Source organism: Pristis pectinata, chromosome 2, assembly GCF_009764475.1.
Source record: "Pristis pectinata isolate sPriPec2 chromosome 2, sPriPec2.1.pri, whole genome shotgun sequence".
Taxonomy (NCBI): Eukaryota; Metazoa; Chordata; class Chondrichthyes; order Rhinopristiformes; family Pristidae; genus Pristis; species Pristis pectinata.
Window position 1 is genome coordinate 103,885,893 of NC_067406.1, and position 25,208 is coordinate 103,911,100.

General features: G+C 41.1%; 1 protein-coding gene across 1 annotated transcript in view; it reads left to right on the forward strand.

Annotated features, from left to right (window-relative positions):
- Positions 1–25,208, forward strand: part of enpep (glutamyl aminopeptidase) — a 70,687-nt gene that overhangs the window by 28,170 nt on the left and 17,309 nt on the right. Inside the window, 9 exon segments of the mRNA XM_052038174.1 lie at positions 2,679–2,833; positions 3,861–3,974; positions 6,267–6,401; positions 11,080–11,145; positions 12,432–12,497; positions 12,586–12,737; positions 20,575–20,657; positions 22,455–22,582; positions 23,595–23,650. Coding sequence (XP_051894134.1) covers positions 2,679–2,833; positions 3,861–3,974; positions 6,267–6,401; positions 11,080–11,145; positions 12,432–12,497; positions 12,586–12,737; positions 20,575–20,657; positions 22,455–22,582; positions 23,595–23,650 — 955 coding nt within the window.

Consider the following 25,208-nt stretch of genomic DNA (forward strand, 5'->3'; position numbering starts at 1 on the left):
TTAACAGTAGATGGGTTTCATGAGCTTTCTTGACCTAATATCAAAGCATTTGCATTCACCTGACATTGAATCTGACATCAATTCAGAATTCTAGAGTGGAGTTCCAGTAGATGGTTCTTGGGAGGATCCAAGCTCTGCATTTTCCAAATAGAAGGAGGGAATGCCAGCACAAAGCTATTGGATCACTTGTGGTGGACTGTTCATATATTTTGTGCTTTACTTTAGTTTACAAAGAAAAAATACTGATTAATGCCCTGTCCTGTCCAATGAGTTCCAAAGTAATTAAAGAATCAATGGATTACTTTGAAACAATGATCGGTAAATTCATTTGACATCTCATTTTCTTGTTTTAACATGCATCTGTATAATAGATTTGACCCTGTTATAGCCATGAGATGGTCATTCCATTTATGGAACCTAGAATGCTTAGTTTGCTGGAATATCAGCCTTCAAAGCCAAGAGGAAAAAATGAAAAAAGAAGAGAAAATGGGGGAGAAAAGGATATTGCTTGTGAGGCCATTCAGAGAAAAATAGGGGATAAGATATCTTTATTAGTCACATGTACATCGAAACACACAGTGAAATGCGTCTTTTGCGTAGAGTGTTCTGGGGGCAGCCCGCAAGTATCGCCACACTTCTGGCGCCAACATAGCATGCCCACAACTTCCTAACCTGTACGTCTTTGGAATATGGGAGGAAACCGGAGCACCCAGAGGAAACGCACGCAGACACAGGGAGAACATACAAACTCCTTGGAGACAGCGGCCGGTATTGAACCAGGGTCGCTGGCGCTGTAATAGCGTTGTGCTAGCCACTACACTACCATGCCTGCCCAGACACTACTGTGCCTGCCCATGAGGGTTTCAGTTGCAGAGCGAGGTTATGGGTTGAACTTAAATTGTAAGGAAAGAGATGATGGCTGAAATGTAACACTTCATGTAATAGCCAAACAGTTGAACGAGTGCTGTACAGCATGAAATTCTGCCTCATTAGCAGTGTAGTTTCTGTACAGGGTGGTCCAGATGGGTGGTGACAATGGTGAGATTAATAGGTGGGTATTGCTGATTTACCTGTGGAAATTGTCAAAGGTTAGTTTTCACCTTTGGAGCAACATATTAATGAGGAATAAGGTACGAATGAAACATTAGAGCAATAAGGTTACTGTCGGGGCACAGTGGTTGAGGCCCATGGGTGGAGGTGGGTTTATACTATTAATTGAAATAAAACTAGCCAGTACCAGTTGAGCAGATCAGGAAGGGGAGAATAGGTCAAAGATTACAGATCAGTTAGTATAGACAAAGATGAAGAATTTTGCAGTAATCAAAATTAGAAAGATTGCAGCTGGGGATTTTGAGCCAATAAACTGTCATAATGGAGATTAAAACAGGACTGAGGTCAGCACAGGGAAAGGCTAGAAACATTCAGGTCTCGGGATTTTAATGACTTCTTTATGAAACAATATTAATGGAGGGTAACTGAAAGTCACCGAGTTAAGTGACCCTTGAATGTTTCCCTCCTTACCATTTTTATCACATAAGGTACAAACACTCCATGGAATGGAATGCCTGGTCCACTTGATGTGTTGCCCTCTTGATGTCCCAGATATTAGAGTCTCCTGTTACTCTGTGCTGTATATCAATTCCAATAAAATGTACTCCCTGCTTACTGCAGATATTAATTTATGAGCAATGTATGAAAATGCATGGATTTTCTCCATTAGTTTTTCCTGATCACCTTGCTATTACCGTCTAGAGATGTAGATTATGAAATCTTAGGTTTGAATCCCAGAACAGCTGACCTAATTAATTTTAGCTGATAAAGCAACTTGAGTACACAGTTAGGCACAGGGCCTTTGGTTAAACTGTAATTATTCAATCAGAGTTTGTACTCTTAAGGCCTATTCAACTTGCATAGGGTTCTTAAAATTGGCATTAACTTTGGTTGATTTTTTTCAGCCAAGTCTTGACATACTATATGTTTTAAACTGCAGTTATATCGAGAAATAAATAATATAGCCTCTTTCATTCTGGTCAGAGGATTGTCAAGTCTTTTGTGATTCACTGTTACAAATTATAAAGGACAGCTCGGGATCTTTAAGGGACAATAGTTTTGCTTAGTCATCCCATAAAAAGAACTGTTTATCAATTTTCTTACCTTGTTTGTTGGTGAAGGAAGCTGCCCTCTCATCTGAGAGATCATTGACCTCCTAATTGAGATTATATACATGGATGTCAGGTAAAGAAATAGTTTGTTTTGCCAGAATTCTGTCCATATTTCAATAATGTACATTTATTCAGGCTAAGATTATCTGCTATTGTGATGGGTTAATCAGTCAGTTACCATTTCATGGCATAGTGTTTCCACAGTATAGGTTAATTATGTACACTTTCTCTCTCAAACATAGGACATTTTAAAAATGCTTTTGGGTGTAGGCACACCATTCTCTGACATTGAGGATGTATGCAGGATACCCATCCATTTGTTACAAACACCAATCAGCTGAACCCAGCAAAATATTTCCACTCACACTTGAAGGTGGTTACAAAGTCCAAGAAACCTTTTGAGTATTTGGTTCATTTTGAGGGCTTTCACAAATATTTATATTCTATACTTCTGAATTGAAATGAATATAGTTTATACATTTTTGTCACATAAATGTTTTTGACCCAATATTGCAGATATGATTGCTATCCCTGACTTTGGGACAGGTGCAATGGAAAACTGGGGCCTGGTCACCTACCGAGAGACTAATCTGCTATTTGATGATAGAAAATCATCCTCACACAATAAGCAACGGGTTGCTTCTGTCATTGCCCATGAACTTGTTCATCAGGTACAGTAAGAATGCAGCTTTCATTTTCCAGGAATGTTCAATTTTTGCATCTGTTATGAATTTATAATCAGCTGCAGATATTGAAATCCCTTTTAAGACTTGAGTTTCATCATAAATGTCTTCTGTGCCTTCTCAAAGGCATGTTTGTCTCACCTCTTTAGTGTGAGTCTGGAATTGTATTCCCACTAATTGTGAACAGCAATTCCAAGGTTAGTTGCAATTGTTAAAATTAAAGGGCACTGCCATGACGAAAGGAATGTAAAGCATAAATCAATTAATAGATAAAAGACTGAGGGATCTAAACATTCATTGAATGAAAAAGTTTAAGGCAGACATGAAATTTTTGAAGATGATGGTATAGGAAATAGCTGAGATTGAGGTGCTTAAGCACGTTATTGAAACTGATGATCTGAGTATATAATTGTTGAGTTACAGAACAACCATCTATTAGGTACAGTTGATAATTTATTGACCAGCCCCACACCATACTCATAAAACATGAATGAAGTACATTGAATGATTATTAATTCAACTGAAATTAAAGAATGCAGACTTGGCATTTTTAAAGGGAAGGGCTGTATGGGGAATGGACGGTAAAGGTCTTGAATATGGCATAAATCATGAGGTGGCATGTTCATATATTATTTGTTCTTAAGAAGCAGTTTTCAAAGGTTGTTTGATCTACATATATTAATAAACATGATTTATATTTAATCAATCTTATCTAACATAAAAAATGATGTTAAAAAGCTAAGAAATAAAAATAGTGCAATCAAATTCACACTATAAAGGAGTAACGAGGGAGACCAATTTTTCTACATTTCCATTTGTGACTTGAATGATGATTACACATCATGCCTTTCTGCATGGAAAATCATGAAAGCCATCAGATCGAGAAATGAGGCACAAATAGTGGTACATTTGTTCAGGACCTCAGAATTGTTAATTTTGTGATTCTTATTTTGCTGAAGTCAAATGTATTGAAATTAAACTCATTCACATTAATAATGTGTATTTATATTTGCAGTGGTTTGGAAATCTTGTCACCATGGATTGGTGGGATGATCTGTGGCTGAATGAAGGATTTGCTAGTTTCTTTGAGTATATCGGAGTAAATGAAGCTCAACCTGATTGGTTAATGGTAAGTTATTTTTCTCATAAAGGTTCTGAAATCACATTGTGGAATAGATGCTTAACATGGTCTGTGAAAATTCCCATTCCCACTACTTTAATGGGGGTGTCAGTGATGTGTTAACCCGGTTAAAATTCAGTTTGTACATTGAAGTGCCCTCTCAGTAGGAGGAGAGGAATCAAAGTGCTGCATGGTAGTTGGATGGGAAATTAAGGTTTATAGAATTCATTGGAGTGTATGGCCAAAGTGAGGCAGAAGATGAGAGTATTGAAGGGATGCTCCCTCTGGATTGTAGGAAAGAACCTTCTCATCAGGTACAGAGTGCTTTGGTGTTGCTGCACATTGCACTGGTGTCACCTGTACTCGGATCTTGCACTGCAGCAGTCACCCAAGCCATCTATCATTTTAAGTGGAGATTGAAAATGAATTGTGTCTGTAGAGATGCGATGCATAGATCTCCAGAAAAAGTCGAAGAATGTATCCAAAGTACTTTTCATCAAAAAGATAGCTTTGTGTGGCTGCATCAAGCTATGCATGGACTCTAGGTGCACAAGCATGAAGTATCACTACATGATGAGGCTCTACCTGTCCCTGGTGTTGTGCAGGTTGGCCCTGGCTGTAGTGCTGTGGAAAGTTATTTGATATGGACTGTGCCATTACACCTGTCGCTGTGCGGAAGAACACATTTGAATGCAGTTAGGTCTCTCACTCGAATGTCCACAACCCCTGCAGAAAGAAAATGGTGAATCTTGCTGTTCTCTTCCCCAAGCAGACAGGTGAAATTATTTCATAGACATACAGTACAGAAATAGGCCTTTTGGCCCACTGAGTCCTCACCAACCATCTGCTACCCATTTGCATTAACACTATATTAATCCCATTTGTTATCCTCCCTACATTCTTATCAACCCCCAGATTCTACCACTCATCTACACAATAGGGGAAATTTATAGTGGCCAATTAATCTACCAACCTGCACGAATTTGGGATATGTGAGGAAACCAGATCATCCAGAGGAAACCCACACGGTCACAGGGAGACCATGCATATTCCATGCAGATAGCACTTGAGGTCAGGATTAAATCTGGGTCTTTGACGCTGCAAGGCAACAGCTCGACTAGCTGCACTACTGTGCTGCCCCAATTGAAGCATTTGGCCCAGTGCCTCATCACCAGAACTTTCAAACAAGCACCAATAACTTGTTTGGTTGGTGGTGAGAAGGGCCTTCCCTGTCATTTTTTTAAAATGCACAGCCAGGGTCCCAGCATCACCACACACTATCTTCAAGGTGGCTTTGATAGGAACAATACGGTCATCTATCTCTTTCTGGAATGTCTATTTGCCAGGAAGGTCTGGAAAGGGATGCAGTCATCTTTGGCAAGGGTCATCCTGAGCAGCTGAGTAACACAGCACTGTTCCTTAGGCTGTTAGCAGGGATGATTACTGAGATAAATATCATCAGCTATGGGAAGAGTATCAGCTGTGGTCTCCTGAAAAGTTGTTGTCTTTCCAGTGCAAGGACTTGTCCAAAACCAGATGTTGCAGACTGGTACATTGTAACGTCCAGAAATACATACTTAGGGCAAACTAAACCTTAGTGTAGCCATCAAAAATGCACTACAAGGAAAGACCACTATTTCAGCCCTGTAACTCTTGCAATATAAGGGACTACAAACAACATTTAAAAGAAAAGCTCAGATTTTTCTGCTCAAATATGTAATGGAGACCTGATGGCATGCTGATGAAACAATTTGGATTGTACTGAGACTGGCCACTGTGTTTGCAAATTTTGTGAATAAAGTGTATCTTTGGGGGAAAAATATGGTTGTATGAAAAATAAAATTAAAAGCTGTTCAACTGACTTGCATCAAAGGATGAAGTAACAGATCAGTACAACTGAAATTTAGCTGAAGCACAGTGGTGAAGTAACAATGGTTTACTTTTAAGTGTCACCAGCTTAAATGGTATTAAATCATTAAGCAATAGCGCTAAACATTTAGCCACTGTTTATAAAGTAATATATATGTTCACTGAATTAAAAACGATGAAGAAAATTAGGAATTTAATATTCATATCAGTAAAGCACTATTGTCATTTTACTTAAATTTCTAATTGCTTTGCATGAATTGTTAAAGTTAACATGCTGGCAGGTTATGGGCATCACCCAATACTGCTTTAAAGTGCCTTTGTTGGCATTGGCACAATAAGCCAACTTCTGCTGTACATTTCTGTAATTCTCTGATTAAGTAATTTGCATATGATTGACTTGATCAATAACATCTCTGACATTATCTTTCACAGTTAGATCAGATTCTTACAGATGATGTTTTATCTGTAATGGACGATGATGCTTTGTTATCATCCCATCCAATCATTGTTAATGTATCAACCCCAGCCGAAATTACCTCTGTATTTGATGGCATATCATACAGTAAGGTAAGGACCACAGTTATTTACACATTAGACCTGTTGTACTGTTTTGCGAGGCATCCAAGAGTATGCTGGATTGTTAAGTTGTGCAACTTAAGACCAATTATTACTTGTATCTATCTCTATTATTTAATTACCTTGTACATGTGTTAATAACAAAATACTTTGATAGAAATAGTGAAATGAATTGATATATTGAATAGATTGAACAAGTAATGCTGCAGGCAAATTTGCTTTGCAGATCATAACATTGGAATGTAAACAGTGGCCTGTCTGGAACAGAATAATAACTTGCTGAAGTCTTCTTCAGAGAGAATTATCTTTCTTTTAAATTACAATCTATTCATTTACAAATATTATATTCATGCCACATATGTTCTTCAGATGTCTAATTTATATGCCTTTATATCTGTTGTTCAAGGTATTATAGCTATTAAGAAGCAGTATCATAAATTAAGAAATTAAGACCAATATGCTTGGATGACTAGAGGAAATTTAACCATAATGATTGGTGTAAACTAGTGCCTTGATGTGATAGTGAAATTTTCTGTCTTCATGCAACCAGCAAGGTTCTTTGGCTAGAACAATGGTTATTAGAAATGTGGTTTCATGCATGAAACTGCATTGGCTATAATGGAGTTTTTCAGGCATTGGTTTGTTTGAGTAGATCTCAGGTTTGTGTAATATGATAATATATAATTGGTGTAGTGATCTGACATACCATTTTAAATCAATGACATTCATTTGTTTAGCATCTTTAAAGTAGCAAAATTGATCGAAAGAAGCTTCATTTGCTCTTCGTCAAACAACAAATTGATGCTGAACCACATGAAGAGACTTTGCGATAGATGACCAAAAGCTTATGCAAAGTGATAGGTTGCAGGAAGAATCTTAAAGGAAAGGTGTAGTGTTGTGGAAAACTTTCTTGAAGAAAACTTCAGAGCTTAGGCCTTCAGCTATCAAATTAAATTGTTGTGGACAGACTGATTCCGTTTCAGACAGTTTCAGTTTCAGACAGTTTCCACAGAGTATGAGTCCCTGGCAGAGTCCAACGATCATGCATTTAGTCTTTCTGATACCTAGGAAAGGATTTCTTCCTCATCTGGTCTTGGATATTGGCAAACAGAGAAAGTGAGGTGGTGTGAAGTAAAGCTGGATATCATCAGTGTATATTTCTAGACTGAAGCCATGGACAATTAAGAAATAGGAGGGTATTCTTGGGAAAACTGAAGATAACAGCATGTGAAAGTAGTGAGTGCGGAGTTAATTTCTTTACAGTGTTTTGTTTTAGATGCTATGAAGCATGGATTCAATATATTTGGAGAGGATGGGTAAAACCTCTCCCATTTGTAATTTCCATTAATTTCCTAGTGATTTAAAAAGGACATGTGATAGCTTTGGCTGCTAAGGTAAAGGAGAATATGAAGAGATTCTACAAGGATGAATGTGGTCATCTATGTGTGGAGCCACAGGAGATGGGCGAGGTCTTAAATGAATATTTCTCATTTATATTTATAAGATATCTTTATTAGTCACATGTACATCAAAACACACAGTGAAATACATCTTTTGCGTAGAGTGTTCTGGGGGCAGCCTGCAAGTGTCGCCATGCTTCCAGTGCCAGCATAGCATAGCCACAGCTTCCTAGCCCGTATGTCTTTGGACTGTGGGAGGAAACTGGAGCACCTGGAGGAAACCCATGCAGACATGGGGAGAATGTACAAACTCCTTACAGACAGCGGCAGAATTGAACCAGGGTCGCTGGCACTGTAATAGGGTTACGCTAACTGCTACACTTTATGAAAGCTAGGGAATTAAGGGAAATGAATAGTGGTGTCTTGGAACATATCCACATTACAAAAGAGGAGGTGCTGGTGGTTTTAAAGCATATTAAGGTGGATAAATCCCTGGGGCCTGACAAAGTATATCTTAGAACATTGTGGGAAGCCAGGGAAGAAATATGATACTTGATAGCTGGCAAAGATATTTACACTACCTTTAGCCATGAATGAGGTACCAGAAGACCAGAGGGTGGCTAATGTTGTGCCTTTATTTAAGAAGGGCTCCAAGGACAAGCCAGGGAACTACAGGCCAGTGAGCCTAACATCGGTGGTGAGAAAGTTACCAGAAAGCATTCTGAAGGACAGGATCTACCAGCACTTGGAAAGGCAAGGACTGATTAGGGATGGTCAGCATGGCTTTGTGCATGAGAAATCATGTCTCACAAATTTGATTGAGTTTTTTGAAGAGATAACTAAGAGGATTGACAAGGGCAGGGGTGGTGGACGTTGTCTACATGATCTTTAACAAGGCCTTGGACAAGGTCCTGCATAATTGGCTGGTCCAGAAGGTTAGAACACCTGGGATCCAGGGTGAGCTAGTCAATTATATACAAACTTGGAAGGAGTCAGAGGGTGTTAGTTGAGGATTGTTTATTCAAATTGGAGGCCAGTGACCGGTGGTGTGCCGCAGGGATCAGTGCTGGGTCCACTAATATTTGTCATCCATATAAACTATTTGAATAAGAATGTAATTAGCATGGTTAGTATGTTTGCAGATGACACCAAAATTGGCGGTATAGTGGACAGTGATGAGGGTTATCTAAGATTACAACGCAACCTGGATCAACTGGGGTCTAAGGAATGGCAAATGGAATTTAACTCGGATAAGTGTGTGTTGCACTTTGGTAAGTCAAAGGAGGGCAGGAGTTACACAGTAAATGGTAGGGCCCTGGATAGTGTTGTACAGCACCTAGAGGTGCAGGTACAGTTACCTGAAAGTGGAGACACAGGTGGGCAGGGTTGTGAAGAAGGTGCTTGGCCTGCTTGCCTTCATCAGTCAGGTCATTGAGTACAAGAATTGGGACATGTTACAACTGTACAAGTCATTAGTGAGACCACGCTTGGAGTACTGTGTGCAGTAGTTTTGGTCACCCAGTTATAGAGAGGATGCCATTAAGCTGGAAAAGGTGCAGAAAAGAATCGTGAGGATGTTTTCCAGGACTGGAGGGCTTGAGTTATAAGGAGTGGCTGGATAAACTGGGACTTTTTCCCCTGGAGCGTTGGAGACTGAGGAGTGACCATATAGAGTTATATAAAATCTTGAGGAGCATAGATAAGGTGGATGGTCACAGTCTTTTTCCAAGTGTAGGGGAGTTTAAAACTAGAGGGCATAGTTTTAAGGTGAAAGGGGTAAGATTTAAAGGGGACCTGAGGGGCAACTTTTTCACAGAGGGTGGTGGGTATATGGAATGAACTGCCAGAGAAAGTTGTAGAGGTGGGTACAATTAAACATATAAAAAAAACATCTAGACAGGTACATGGATAGGAAATATTTAGAGGGATATGGGCCAAACGGAGGTAAATGAGACTAGCTCAGGTAGAGAACTTGGTCAGCATGGATGCATCGGGCCAAATGGCCTGTTTTCGGGCTGTATAACTCCGTGATTCTGTGACTCTATTTTACATTTTACTTCCTCCTTTTGCAAACGCATGTCATTCCATTTTATGTAATAATACTTAGGCTCAATAATTACTTTTGGCAATGCATTAATGTACTGAAGTTTCTGTCTGAAAATACGAGCCTTAATTTGTAATTTGTTTAAGATTTCTAGAATGGCATGGGGATTAACATCCCATTAGTTTATTTTCTTCATTACGTTCGTGGTAATCTGGCATAACAAATTGCTCAGAAGAGTCATATACCTGAAATGTTGATTGATTTCTCTTTCCACAGATGCTGCTTGACTGGCATTTCTGTTCTTGTTGCAAGAATTTACCCAATTTTCATTCCCATGCAATGAAATTGAGCTGGGACTTGCTAGAATTGTGCTGAATTCTTCTCTCTGCTAGCTGAACTCAGCTACCAAGATGGTGCCAATACAGTCCTTGTATCCATTTTTGGGGATGGGAAAATCTATAATTTTGGGGAAGATGCCTGGAGCCTGGAGAATTAGCAGAACATGCGGGGGGGGGTTGCTAAATGACCAGGAAGAGCACAACAAACAAGACGTATTACTTCAAAGGTGAAGGTTGAGTTGCATCAGCAGTTGCATCTAATGGGAAGTGGTTTGTGTGAGAGCTTTGCCCTTAAGTCAAAGCTCAGCACAATGAAACTGATTTGTCTTAACTACGTATCCATCACTTCTTTTACTGGATGGCCACTGAAACTGAAGATTTTCTCCAGTTCTTGGTGGAACCAGCTGGGCTCTGTGGAAGGCAGTCTGACACAAGTTGTCCTGTGATTTTATAAGAGTGTTTGCAAGGTGAGCCAGGAACTTCACCTAGAGAAAGTTATGAGTTGAGGCTGGAGGTTAGAAAAAAGAGCCTTCTCCACCCATCTCCATGGAATGAAAGATTGCTTGTAAATGCAATCCACCCCTACTTTCATCCACATTGCACTTGTAAAGATAGTAAGGTTCTATTTACATGCTCAGCCAAAGAATCATAGCTACATACATTATTGAATAAGCCCCAGCTGTTAAGACTATGAGTTGAGCTTAATCTACTTGTTTTTCTATTAACCGAGTAACGGAGTTCAAATTGCAGGGAAGAGAAGGCATTTGGTCAGTCAGCCCATCTATCCAGTGTATCCTCTTGATGAGATTTACCTTTTTTATTGACAAAAACCTGCCCGATTCTTTCAGGAAACTTTTTTTTTATATGTTATGTACTTCCGGTTGCAGGGTGCATCAATTCTACGTATGTTGCGTGACTGGTTAACTCCAGAAAACTTTCAGAAGGGATGCCAGGTACAAGATTTTTAGTTTTTTATTTTCATAAGGAAGTAGGCATTACATCATCTTTAAATGGTTGTTTGTGCAGATATTCCTCTAGTGACGAGTTCCCATTATTAGTCATGCTCTCTTTGGGGACACCCACACGTTGTACAAGACGTTGGTGAGACCACACTTGGAGTTTTTTGTACAGTTTTGTTCACCCTGCATTGGTATTGGTTTATTATTGTCACTTGTACTGAGGTACAGTAAAAAACTTGTCTTACATACTGATCGTACAGGTCAATTCATTGCACAGTGCAGTTACATTGGATTAGTACAGAGTGCATTGATGTAGTAAAAACAATAACAGTACAGAGTAAAGTGTCACAGCTACAGAGAAACTTCAGTGCAATAAGGTGCAAGATCACAACAAGGTAGATCATGAGGTCATAGTCCATCTCATTGTATAAGGGAATCGTTCAATAGTCTTATCACAGTGGGGTAGAAGCTGTCCTTAAGTCTGGTGGTACATGTCCTCAGGATCCTGTATCTTGTACCTGATGGGAGAGGAGAGAAGAGAGAATGACCTGGGTGGGTGGGGTCTTTGATTATGCTGGCTGCTTCACAGGATAGACATCATCAAACTGGAGAGAGTGCAGAGAAGATTTACGAGGATGCTGCCAGGGCTTGAGGGCCTGAGTTATAAGGAGAGGCTGGGAAGGCTAGGACTTTATTCCTTGGAGTGTAGGAGATTGAGGGGCGACCTTATAGAGGTATGTAAAATCATGAGGGGTGTAGATAGGCACATGGTCTTTTTCCCAGGGAAGGGGAACTTAAAACTAGAGGGCATAGGTTTAAGGTGAAAGATTTTAAAGGAACTTGAGGGACAACTTCTTCACACACAGGGTGGTCTGTGTATGGAAGGAGATGCCAGAGAAAATGGTGAGGCAGGTACAGTAACAACATTTGGATAAGTACATGGATAGGAGGGGCTTAGAGGGTTATGTGCCAAATGGAACTAGTTTGGTGGGCACCATGGTTGGCATGGACAAGTTGGGCTGAAGGGCCAGTTTCCATGCTGTAGTACTCTATGACGCAATGAGCAGCTGGAGGCCAAGAGGCTAACAGTAAAAGTAGACAAGAGTCATCCATATGACCTTGGCAAAGGTCTCATTATTTGTATTCATTTGGGTTGTGAATGTTTTGGAAGATGAAGGGACCAAGGAAAAGTAAAGAAAATAGTATTTTCCATAGTAAAGAAGAATTCATTGATCATAATAAGTGAAGAAGGTGAATTAAGTGCTGCATTCTATCTTCAGAAATACCTCCATGATCATCAGTTTCAAAATGCAAAAACAGATGACTTCTGGGAAGCCTTGGCTCAGGTAGGTGAACTTTGGTTTTGGTTATTTTTGGTTTTGTTTCTGATTGTGTCTATTGCATTAAGTAGAGCTGATTTGATTTCATTTTCAGGTCAGTGGTGAGCCAGTAAAAGAAGTGATGGATACATGGACACGACAAATGGGTTTCCCTGTGCTGAATGTTACTTCAAATGGTCAGGTCTCACAGGAGCGCTTCTTGTTGGATGCAAATGCAAATGCAACTCAGCCTCCTTCGTTCCTGAAGTAAGATATCATTTGTAGTTTAAAACAAACTTGTTTTGACTGTTTTGAATACTGCTTTTTACTTTTTTATTCACAATGTCTTTCAAATATACATTAGAGTACCAACCCATTTAACATATTGAAGATCAACAGGGTCAAATTTCATATTAAAGCTAACTTGCTTTTCTCTCTTTCCCAGTTCAGACAAAGGGGTTTTAACCTGAAATATTAACTTTGTTTCTCTTTCCACAGATGCTGCCTGACCTACTGACTGTTTCCAGCATTTTTTTGTTTTTATTTCAGGGTTCATATCTCCAGTTTTGGATATGATAAGAACATAAGAAATAGGAGCAGGAGTAGGCCATCTGGCCCATTGAGCCTGCTCTGCCATTCAATAAGATCATGGCTGATCTGGCAGTGGACTCAGATCCACCTGCCTGCCTTTTCTCAAAAACCAGTAATTTCCCTTCTATGCAAAAATCTATCTACAGGTAACTGTGCCTTAAATATATTTAATGAGGAAGCCTCTACTGCTTCCTTGGGAAAAGAATTCCACAGATTCACTACTCTCTGGGGAAAGCAGTTCCTCCTCATTTCTGTCCTAAACGTGCCAAATAAAAGACTTATCCATAAAATAAGGATGCATGGAGTTGGGGGTAATGTATTAGCATGGATAGGGGACTTCTGTCCCCTGAATCTTGAGGCTATGACCCCTAGTTCTAGTCTCATTTACCAGTGGAAACAACTTTCCTGCCTCTATTTTATCTATCCCTTTCATAGTTTTATATGTTTCTATAAGATCCCCTCACATTCTTCTGAATTCCAGCGAGTTTAATCCCAGGTGACTCAATCTTTTCTCATAGGCTAACCCCCTCATCTCTGGAATCAACCTGGTGAACCTCCTCTGCACCGCATCCAAAGCCAATATATCTTTCCTCAAGCAAGGAGACCAGAACTGCATGCACTCATCAGTACCCTGTACAGTTGCAGCATCACCTCCCTTTTCTTAAATTCAATCTCTCTCGCAATGAAGGCCAGCATTCCATTTGCCTTCTTAATAATCTGTTACACCTGAGAATCAACCTGTTGTGATTCATGCACAAGCATTCCCAAGTCCATCTGCACAACAGCATGTAATCTTTCATCATTTAAATAATAACCTGATCTTCTATTTTTCCTTCTGAAGTGGACAACCTCACATTACCAACGTTGTACTCCATCTGCTAGACCCTTGCCCACTCACTTAACCTATCTATATCTCTCTGCAGACTCTCTGCTTCCTCTGCAAAATTTGCTGTTCCACTCAATTTGGTGTCATCAGCAAACTTAGATACACCACACTCGGTCCCCTCTTCCAAATCGTTAATGTATATTGTGAACAGTTGCGGGCCCAGTACCGACCCCTGCGGCACTCTACTCACCACTGATTGACTGCCAACCAGAGAAACAGCCACTTATCCCAACTCTCTGCCATCTATTGGTTAACTAATCCTCTATCCATGCTAATACATTACCCCCAACTCCATGCATCCTTACTTTATGGATAAGTCTTTTATGCAGCATGTTATCGAACGCCTTCTGGAAATCCAAGTATACAACATCTACCTGTTCCCCTCTATCCACTGCGCTCATTATATCCTTAAAGAACTCCAGTAAGTTTGTCAAACAGGACATGCCCTTCTTGAATCCATGCTGTGTCTGCCTGATGGAACCACTTCTATCCAAATGTCTCACTATTTCTTCCTTATTGATAGCTTCAAGCATTTTCCCAACAACCGGCTGGTGATTCATTTGTTTCAATCTTGGCATGTTCAAATGTGGACAAAATTTAAAGCAGGCTGAACCACCTATTGGAAAATAGATGAGAATTGTCATCTATATAGTTCTGTTACGTATTTCATGCACACACAATTCACCATTATCCTCTTGAAAGTAAACTGTATTGAATTTGCCTATTTAAAATGGTGAGTAGACCTTATTTACACACAATTCTGTACCTGTGTATGATGTAGATGTTCCTTCACCAATGTTAACCTCAATTCCCTTTAGATTCCATTCCTCTTATCCATCTATAGCTTGGCACCATTAAAGTAATGTTCATTTACTACTCGATAAGCAATATCTGTATGTGCCATACTTCTCCCTTTTTTTTCTCTTTGTTAATGATGTTTGTTGTACTTATTGACCATTTCAGAATAGTTTATTCATTCCTGGGATAAAGCTGATACTGCAAGTGTTGCTGACTTATTTCATTCCCCTGTGAAAATGTCATTGTGCTCTTTTCCTTGAACTAATGCAGAGTTGACAGGATGTAGTAGGGAATGTGAGCTAGAAGGGAACATAATCATGAATGTAATCGAGTTATATTTATGGAGGGCCCAGTCAAGATGCTGTGTGAATAAGAAAACATGGAAGATGATAATGCCGCAATAGCAGCAGAGACACTGAGGAGCAGATCGGAAGGCAGATTTTGGAGAGGTACAAAATAACAGGGTTGTTGTCATGGGTGATTTCAACTTCCCTAATATTGATTGGCACCTCCTCACTGTAAAGGGGATAGATGGGACGGAGTTTGTTAGGTGTATACAGGAAGGATTCCTGACACAATATGTGGACAGGCCGACTAGAGGAGAGGCCATACTGGACCTGGTACTCGGCAATGAGCCTGATCAGGTTTCAGATCTCTTGGTGGGAGAGCCTTTTGGAGATAGTAACCATAACTCCTTGACCTTTACCATAGTCTTGAAGATAGATAGGAGCAGACAATATTGGAAAGTATTTAACTGGGGGAGGGGGAATTATGATGCTATTAGGCAGGAACAGGAGCATAAATTTGGAATAGATGTTCTTGGGGAAGTACACAGCGGAAATGTGGAGGTTGTTTAAGGAATACTTGCATGGGCTCTGGATAGGTTTGTCCCATTGAGGCAGGGTAAGGATGGTAGAGTGAAGGAACGGTGGTTGACACGAGATGTAGAATGTCTTGTCAAGAGGAAGAAGGAAGCTTACCTGAGGTTTAGAAAGCAAGGATCAGACAGGGCTCTGGAGAGTTACAAGGTAGCCAGGAGGGAGCTTAAGAATGGACTTAGGAGAGCTAGAAGGGGGCATGAGATGTCCTTGGCGAGTAGGATCAAGCAAAACCCCAAGGCGTTCTACACGTATGTGAAGAATAAGAGGATGACTCGAGTGAAGGTAGGACTGATCAGGGATAAAAGAGGAAACATGTGCCTGGAGTTGGAAGAGGTAGGGGAGGTCCTTAATGAATACTTTGCTTCTGTATTCACCAGTGAGAGAGACCTTGATGTTTGTGAGGATGGCATACGATGGGCTGACATGCTAGGGCATGTCAACGTGAGAAAAGAGGATGTGCTGGAACTTTTGAAAAAGATTAGGATAGATAAGTCACTGGGACCAGATGGGATATATCCAAGGTTATTGTGGGAAGCGAGGGAAGAGATTGCTGCACCTTTGGCGATGATCTTTGCATCCTCACTGGCCACAGGAATAGTGCCAGATGATTGGAGGGTGGCAAATGTTGTTCCTTTCTTTAAGAAAGGGAGTAGGGATAACCCTGGGAATTACAGACCAGTGAGTCTTACTTTACTGGTGGGCAAATTACTGGAGCAGATTTTTAGAGACAGGATTTATGGGCACTTAGAGAAGCATAAGCTGATTAGGGACAGTCAGCATGGCTTTGTGAGGGGCAGGTCGTGCCTCACGAGCCTGACTGAATTCTTAAAGGATGTGACAAAGCACATTGATGAAGGTAGAGCAGTGGATGTGGTGTACATGGATTTTAGTAAGGCGCTTGATAAGGTTCCTCATGGAAGGCTTATTCAGAAAGTCAGGAGGCATGGGATCCAGGGAAACTTGGCTGTGTGGATTCAGAATTGGCTTGCCCATATGAGACAGAGGGTGGAGGTAGATGGAGCGTATTCTGCTTGGAGGTCGGTGACCAGTGGTGTTCCGCAGGGATCTGTTCTGGGACCCCTGCTCTTTGTGGTTTTTATAAATGACTTGGATGAGGATGTGGAAGGGTGGATTAGTAAGTTTGCTGACGATACAAAGGTTGGTGGTGGTGTGGATAGTGTAGAAGGTTGCTGTAGATTACAACAGGATATTGATAGAATGCAGAGCTGGGCTGAGAAGTGGCAGATGGAGTTCAACCCGGATAAGTGTGAAGTGATACACTTCGGGAGATCAAATTCGAAGGTAGAATACAAGGTTAATGGCAGGACTCTCGGCAGTGTGGAGGAACAGAGGGATCTTGGGGTCCATGTGCTTAGATCCCTCAAGGTTGCCGCGCAGGTTGATAGGGTTGTTAAGAAGGCGTATAGAGTGTTGGCCTTCATTTGTTAGGGTATTGTGTTCAAGAGCCACAAGGTGATGTTGCAGCTCTATAGAACTCTGGTTAGACCACACTTAGAGTATTGTGTTCAGTTCTGGTCGCTTCATTATAGGAAGGATGTGGAATCTTTAGAGAGGGTGCAGAGGAGATTTACCAGGATGTTGTCTGGATTGGAGAGCATGTCTTATGAGGATAGGTTGAATGAGCTAGGGCTTTTCTCTTTGGAGAGAAGGAGGATGAGAGGTGACTTGATAGAGGTGTACAAGATGATAAGATGCATAGATCGAGTGGACAGTCAGAGACTTTTTCCCAGGGTGACAAGGGCTAACACGAGGGGACATAATTTTAAGGTGATTGGAAGAAGTTAGAAGGGGGATGTTAGGGGTAGGATTTTTTACACAGAGAGTGGTGGGTGCGTGGAATGCACTGCCTGCAGAGGTTGTGGGGGCAGATACGTAAGGGACGTTTAAGATACTCTTAGATAAACATATGAATGATAGAGAAATGGGGGGGCGATGTGGGAGGGAAGGGTTAGGTAGATCTTAGAGCAGGACAAAATGTCCTGTACTGTGCTGTAGTGTTCTATGTTCTAAGATCTTGCAACTTTCGTCCTCCTCAGTGAATGAGCTGCTGTCCCAGTAGCAGATTCTGATTGGTAGTGAGAACTACAAGCTGTGAGATGGCTGAGCTTGTTCCAGACCATGAGTTGAATCTTGTCTGTGCAGCAGCTGCACCTCCTGTCATTTGATCTAGAAAGGGTGGATGTGGTGTAGTCTTGAGAGCCAGTCTCTTTAATGCTGTGTTTAAGTCACCTCCCTACAACTGAATGCTCTCTATTTCATCTGCATAGCAATAGACCTTTAGGATAGTTTGGGCAATGAACTTTGAATGTAATCTTTACATTCATGCCCCCAACATAATGAAAATAAACACACCAGTCTATTATAGATTTAATCCAAACCACTTGACAGCTAATCCAGTTTGTTTCAGGATGTGTGTCATGGGAGTTGCCCTACAGTAGAGGGTACTGCATTGATCCAAGTTCTGTGCTGGACTGTGGCTCTGCTAAGTATAAACTTTGGCACGGACCCTGGCAATGGACTTTTCAATTGCAAGCACATCCTGCAGGGAGTATACGAGTCCTCATGTGACTCCAGTAAAGCAGGTGTAAAGATTACTGCATGATATCAGTGTGAGTGGCACTAAATTTTGTGATGTTCTGTTCCACCACCATCTTGGACAACTAAAATCACAAGATGGCAATGCTAAAATGGCAACCAAACTGTATTGGTTTATTATTGTCACTTGTACCGAGGTGCAGTGAAAAACTTGTCTCGCATACCGTTCGTACGGATCAATTCATTACACAGTGCGGATACATTGAGTTAGTACAGAGTGCATTGAGGTAGTGCAGGTAAAAACAATAACAGAGTACAGAGTTAAGTGTCGTTAAGGCATGTTACCTTGCTTTTCTTCAGTACTGGGATGATAGTGGTGTTCTTAAAACAGGTGGAAACCTGAGATTGAAGCAGGGAGAGGTTAAATATGTCTGCAAATACTCCCGCTAGCTGATCAGCACAAGATCTGAGCACTCGGCCAGGGACACCCTCTGGGCCAGATGCTTTCCTCGGGTTCACTCTCCGGAAGACTTATCTTATGACCTCAACAGTGACCATGAGTTCAGTTGCATTGGAGGCTCTTAGGGTGGGTGGTGACAATCCATTTCCCTTCTGTTCAAAACGTGCATAGAATGCGTTAAGCTCATTAGGAAGGGATGCACTGTTGTTAACTATGCAGCCCAACTTCATTTTGTAGCCTGTTATGGCATATAAGCCCTGCCATAACTGACGGCTGGTCTGGGATTCTTATTTTGAACCGGTATTGTCTCTTGGCATTCCTAATAGCTTTCTGGAGGTCATATCTCAATTTTTTGTACAGATCAGGATGACCAGATTTGTGTGCAGCAGTCCTCAACTTCAGTAGGGAGTGGATACCCCAGTTCATCCATGGTTTCTGGTTTGGGAACACCCGTATTGTCCTCAGTGGTACACAGTCCTCAACACACTTGCTGATAAAGTCTGTGATGGCAGTGACATAGTCATCAAGGCTGGCAGCTGAGTCTTTGAACATGGACCAGTCCACTGACTCAAAGCAGTCACGTAGAAGCTCATCTGTTTCCTCAGACCAGCACTGCATGACTTTCCATACTGGATCCTCCCATTTCAGTTTCTGTTTGTATGCAGGGAGGAGGAGCATAGCCTGATGGTCCAATTTACCAAAGTGAGGGCGAGGGGTGGCTCGGAAGGCATCTTTGATGGTTGTATAGTAATAGTCAAGGGTGTTAGGGCCCCTGGTGGGACAGGAGATGTGCTGGTAGTACTTTGGTAACACACCCTTGAGGTTGGCCTGGTTGAAGTCAACTGCAATAATGAAGAGGGCCTCAGGGTATCCTGTCTCAAGGTTGTTGACCACAGAGTATAGTTCATTGAGCGCAGGCTTCATGTTCATCTCGGGTGGGATGTAAACTGCCATCAAGATAGCTGAAGTGAACTCCCGTGGTAGGTAGAATGGTCGACACTTCACCGTTAGATATTCCAGGCTGGGTTCACCAGGACTGTATTCCTTAAAACAGAGTTTACATATGTAAAAGGTTAGATTTTAATTTTAGGGTGGCTGCCAGGCTGAGTAGACTTGCCCGTTCTGACATTTTGCCCATTCTGACATAAAATGCAAATAAGGCAGGTGTTGGTAGCAGCTGGTTAGAGGGGTGTGTGGACCTTCTCAAGTGGCCCACTCACCTTACTGCAGTTAATGAGGTGATAATACTACAGATCCTGTTTTAAGGTAGTTGCTGCCCATTGAACCCTAAATGATGACACTCAGAGTAGACCTAGTCTACCTTGGTGGTTCATTCTGCATTAGTCAGTGATAAAAGAATATTAATAAAAGGGTGGTAGTAACTCTCACCTTCAGAAGCCCTTCAGTTTTACAACACACTCGTTCTGTGTGCTTAGCTCACAGTGCAACCAGTTCACACAGACTTAGATGTCTTGGAGGAAGAGAACTTTTCCTTTTGATCAGATCCACAGCCACATATTGTGCATCACTTCTTTACGTAAAGACTTTTGGAAATTGTTTAATCATCTTTGGGGCTTGAAGAGGAATTTATCCAAGTGTTTCTCTTCATGGCCTTGTATTTTTCTCCACTGGTTTTGAGAGATCTAGGATGGCTGGTGAAGCAGGGGACTGAGAATGAGATAAGAGATCATGATGTACATAAGGTGCTTGATGGACCAACTGGTCTCTTCCTGCCTGTTTGTTTGGTGCAGTTGCTCCCAAACCCAATTGGATTTCCTTCTTTTCCGAAAAGCTAGTTTTTATTTCAGGGCACTAGTAATAGAATGAGAAGGAACGGAGTGCATGGCTGAGTATTGGAGCTCAGGAAGAAGAAAAGAGAAAAATTCAGACAATGTATAATATGATAATATAATGATTTTTCTTTAACTTTAGATACAGATGGAACATTCCCATAAGGTGGCATACAATAGAAGGAGACAATGGGACTATATTTTTCAACTTGTCACAAGCTACAGGTATGAATGATGAACAAAGGTGGGGTTCTGAACTATGGGCTTTTGTTAAGATTTCAAATGGTGGAAATTTGAAACAAAAGCAGAACCTGCAAATGATAGATAGCAGGTCCTAAAAATGATAGGTGGCTCCACAAAGTACAGCCATCTTCAATAGGTGAAAAAATGAAATTCTATCCCTGGAAATCTAAATAAGCTGCCAGCCCAAAGTCACAGTAAACAAAGCTTCCCACTGTAAGTGCAAACTCAAAAATTGACCCTTAACTCATTAGCTCAGAGCGCCATTATCATGAGGATTGCTTTCACTTTTCAGACCTCATTGAACATGAAAGTATCTTATATCAGTCTATTTACATGAAAGCAATCCAAGCCATGGCTACTGGTCACTGGAACAAATTATTTCTATGGCCAAACTCTGCACAATTGAGAAATCCTGCATAGGCAATGAAAGCTGAATAGGATAAAACTTACTGATCATCACAGATTTTCTTGCTCTTTATTTTTAACATCATTTGACTAATTTTGGGGAACTTGGTAGGATTCAATACCAAAATATTTATATGTCTGTAATACTTTGAAAATAATAAAGATCTTCAAAGCTTTCCTCAGCATTGAACACTAAGTGTCTGTACAGCTTTTAACAGTTCTCGCCGGTTTTGCAGAACTGCGCTCTGTCCAAAATGGCCATCTCAAACTTACGGTTGCATGTCATTTTAACTCTCCTTCCAATACACACACCAACCTGTCTACCTTCTGCCTTCTCTGTTGCTGTGGAGAGGCCAAATGCATATTGGAAGAACGACATCTCATATTCCCCTTGGAAAGCTTACAACACAATGGTATGAACATAGAATTTTCCAATTTCAGGGAACCCACACCCCTGCCGTTTGTCCCCCACACACACTCACCTGTCCACCTAGTTTTCTTCCCCCTTGGTTCATCTTTCCCATCCTGCCTCCTCCTACTTCCTCACCTGGTTCTATCTGCCCATCAGCCCCTTCCCACTCCTGCCTCTGTCCCACCCCTGAAAAACACGATGACGCTGGAGGAACTCAGCAGGCCAAGCAGCATCTGTGGAGGAAAGCAGGCGGTCAACGTTTCAGGTCAGGACCCTTCTGCAGGACTGAAGATAGGAAAACCAGTATATAGGAGGGAAAAGCAGAGCAGTGATAGGTGGACAAAAGAGGGGAGGCAGGGTGGGCACTAGGTGGTGATAGGTAGATTCAGGTAAGAGATAGTGATAGGCAGGTGCGGGGGAGGAGGGGAGAGCAGATCTACCGGGGGATAGATCAAAGGTAAGGAGAGAAAACAAAAGGGGGTAGAAAGAAGAGAGAGAGGCTAGGGCCTATCTCCAACTCTCGGACACTTCCTCCTACCTACCCCTGAACCATGACCCCACCAAGGACTACCAGGACATTATCTCCCGCATCATCACTGACCTCATCACCTTGGGAGATCTCCCCCTTCCCTCCCCCCCCACCCCCCCACAGCTACCAGCATGGTAGTCCTGCAACCTAGGACTGCCAACTTCTATCTCCTCCCCAAAATCCACAAGATGGACAGTCCCAACAGACCTATTGTCTCCCTAGCCTATCTTTTTTCTATGCCCTTTTTAGACCCATCCCCCATTGGACATTAATATCCATTAGAGACTGAATGAACGTTCAGCAGCTTAAAAAAACGCAGAGCATGAGAGAAGTATTTTCAATAATAGACCTGCTTATTTTAGAACTAGCATTGGTCCAGTTTGTCATTTTCTTACAATAACTTGTTTGCTGTTCTTTTTTCATAAATGTTTAGTGACGCTACCAAAGATTCCACCTTCCCACACCCTGAAAGTAAACACAGACCATATTGGGTTCTATCGTGTGCAATATGAAGAATCAGCCTGGCAAAACATCATCCAGCAACTGATAACCAACCATACAGTAAGACTGATTTCATTATCTTTACTTTGACTTTAACTTCCAAAGCCTAAACAGCAAGAATTGTAGCAGCTCAAAATCTGTGAAGTGAAGCTGTCAATATCATCATTGTTAGAGGAAATTTCAGAACAACTCTTGGAGAAACCACCAGTTCCGCTCACTGATTCCATGCTCCTCCACAGGGTGCATTGTCGCAGCCTTCTCCAGCACAGTCTGCAGAATCAATGAATTGATCACAACTTCAGCTATTATGACTGTGAAAGAAAATCCTGAAACTGTTATTAAAAAAGCTGGAAAAAAACTGCAGATGCTGGAAATCTGAAAGAAAAACAAAATGCCAGAAATACTGAGCAGATCAGGCAGCATGTGTGTAGAAAGAAACAAGAGTTAGCATTTCAGATGGATGACCTTTCATCAGAACTGGAAAACTGAGAAAACATGCATGTTTTAAGAGTGAGGGAAAAGACTGGGAATGTCTGTGATGAGTTGAGTCTAGGAAACTGGAAACTGTCAAAGTGGTGCTGGGCATCTGAGGTGTAAAGAATATCTGATCTGTTCAATGAGGTTCAACTATCTTCTTCACAGCATATTATTCTGTAATTACTGCTTAACAATCTCTGATTCAATAAAATTGATTTTATATGTGTGCAGGCCAATTCAATGAAATTATTAATTCAAAATTCCATGGTATATAAAATATTTTTTAAAGATTTACTTTCTGTTTAACCTCATCCTTAATTCCACATGTCTGACTGAGTTTTTATTTTTCTCTCAAACAAAAATAGCCATAAAAATCAGTGTTTCTTTTCTGGTTTGTTGTCTGACAATTATTTTGATGCGATTAGATGACAACACTAAATGCTGAGTAAGGGGAAATCTATGCCAAAGGGATTGCTAAATCACTATAGGTGGCTTTGGAGTTAGCATGTGCCACCTGCCGTTTTTCAGACCACAGCTTCTTGAAAGAGAGCCTTACGCTTACTGAATTTGGCATAATATCTGTTTCTCTATTTAGAAATTTTCAAGCACTGATCGTACAGGATTTATCGATGACACATTTTCCCTGGCAAGGTAAGTGTTTGAGTAACAATCTTTGAATTTTGAGTGCAAATATTTCCAGAAGGGAGACTGATGCAGTAAGTTAGCACCCTATCCCAGCAACCCCAGGACTCTGATAGGCCCAAAAAAAGAAAAGTAAATGGGTGTTAATTGATTATCTCCTTTTTAGAATCATAATGGGATATTTTCAGGTTGGGTGCTGAATGGATGCAATATCAGTGGTGCCTAATTAATGAGGTAGAAAGGAGACCTGGACTACCTCCAGGTTCCAGCTTTATTAACATTTCCTGGGTGAGCTGCAGGCACCAGAGTCATTGTTCATGGCTGCTGGTGGGAGCACTCCACTAGTGCAGCGGATGCCAGTAATTGCAAAAATGAGTCAAAAGACTTTTGTTGAGCCTGGAGGAAAACCCTAGTACCCAAAAAATCTTGGAGTTTGCAAGAAACTTCTGGAGCTCCTCTGAGGACAGTCAGATAGGTCTTCTGTCCTCTGCTGCACACCTTATAGATGGTACACAGTGCAGCCACAGTGTGCCAGCGGTAGAGGGGATGAATGTCTGTCATGATGGAAGGACTGCTGATCAAGAGGGCTGCCTTGTGCTGGATAGTGTTGAGCTTCTTGAGTGAAGGGAGAATCTGCTGAGGAATACAAAGAGAAATGAGACAGTTTTCAACAGTGGGGATCCAGACCCACCATTGTAGATGACTTTTAGATGTCACCTCAGGACAAGTGAGGATGAACAATACCCACTGGTGTTGCCAGCAGTGCCCACATCCTGAGAACAAATAAATGGAAAAAAAAGCAGATTGAGGGGGAAGATTTGTGGTTTGTTCAGGTGTACAAGAACAGTTGACCTTGGGAGAAATGGAGAGGAGAAGAAAATAATTAATTTTAAATGAAACACATTGTGATCAGGAATGTACTGCCTGAAAGGGCAATGGAAGCAGGTTCAACAGAAAATACCATAAGGTAATTGGATAAAGGGGGGCTTTGGGAAAGGAGGAGGCAGTGAGACAAACTGGAGGTTTGTCCTGGCAACAAGTTGGGCAGTTCATTGTCAGGATGGCCCAAATGGTCACGTGAGTCATAAATTTCTCATGACTGTATCATTGCTCAGCTGGTACAGGACACTAATTTTATGTGGTAGTACTCATCTGAAGAGCTGTCTCCATCTCTCAGAGACTTCAAGTTGTCAGAGCCATTGTCTGACATACAGTGGCGGAAGAGCAGAAATTCCTCCAACTAAATATTCAAAAGACCAAAGACATCACTTTCTGTTTCTAGTACAAATTTCATTCCCTAGCAACCAAGTCCATCCCTGTTCCCAGCACTTTTTTGAAATTGAACCAGACTGTTCTCAACTTTGTCATATTAGAAGTAAATGTAATATGGACCACATAAGCAAAGAAAGAACAAAAATTGATAGGGAACGGTAAAATAGTATATGGAACTAAACTCGTGAGAAACATTAAAAAAAAGACTAAAAGCTTATGTGGATACGAAAGAAGGAAAAGATTATCATAAATTGGGTCCCTTGCAGACTAGGACAGGGAGATATATTGGAAATAC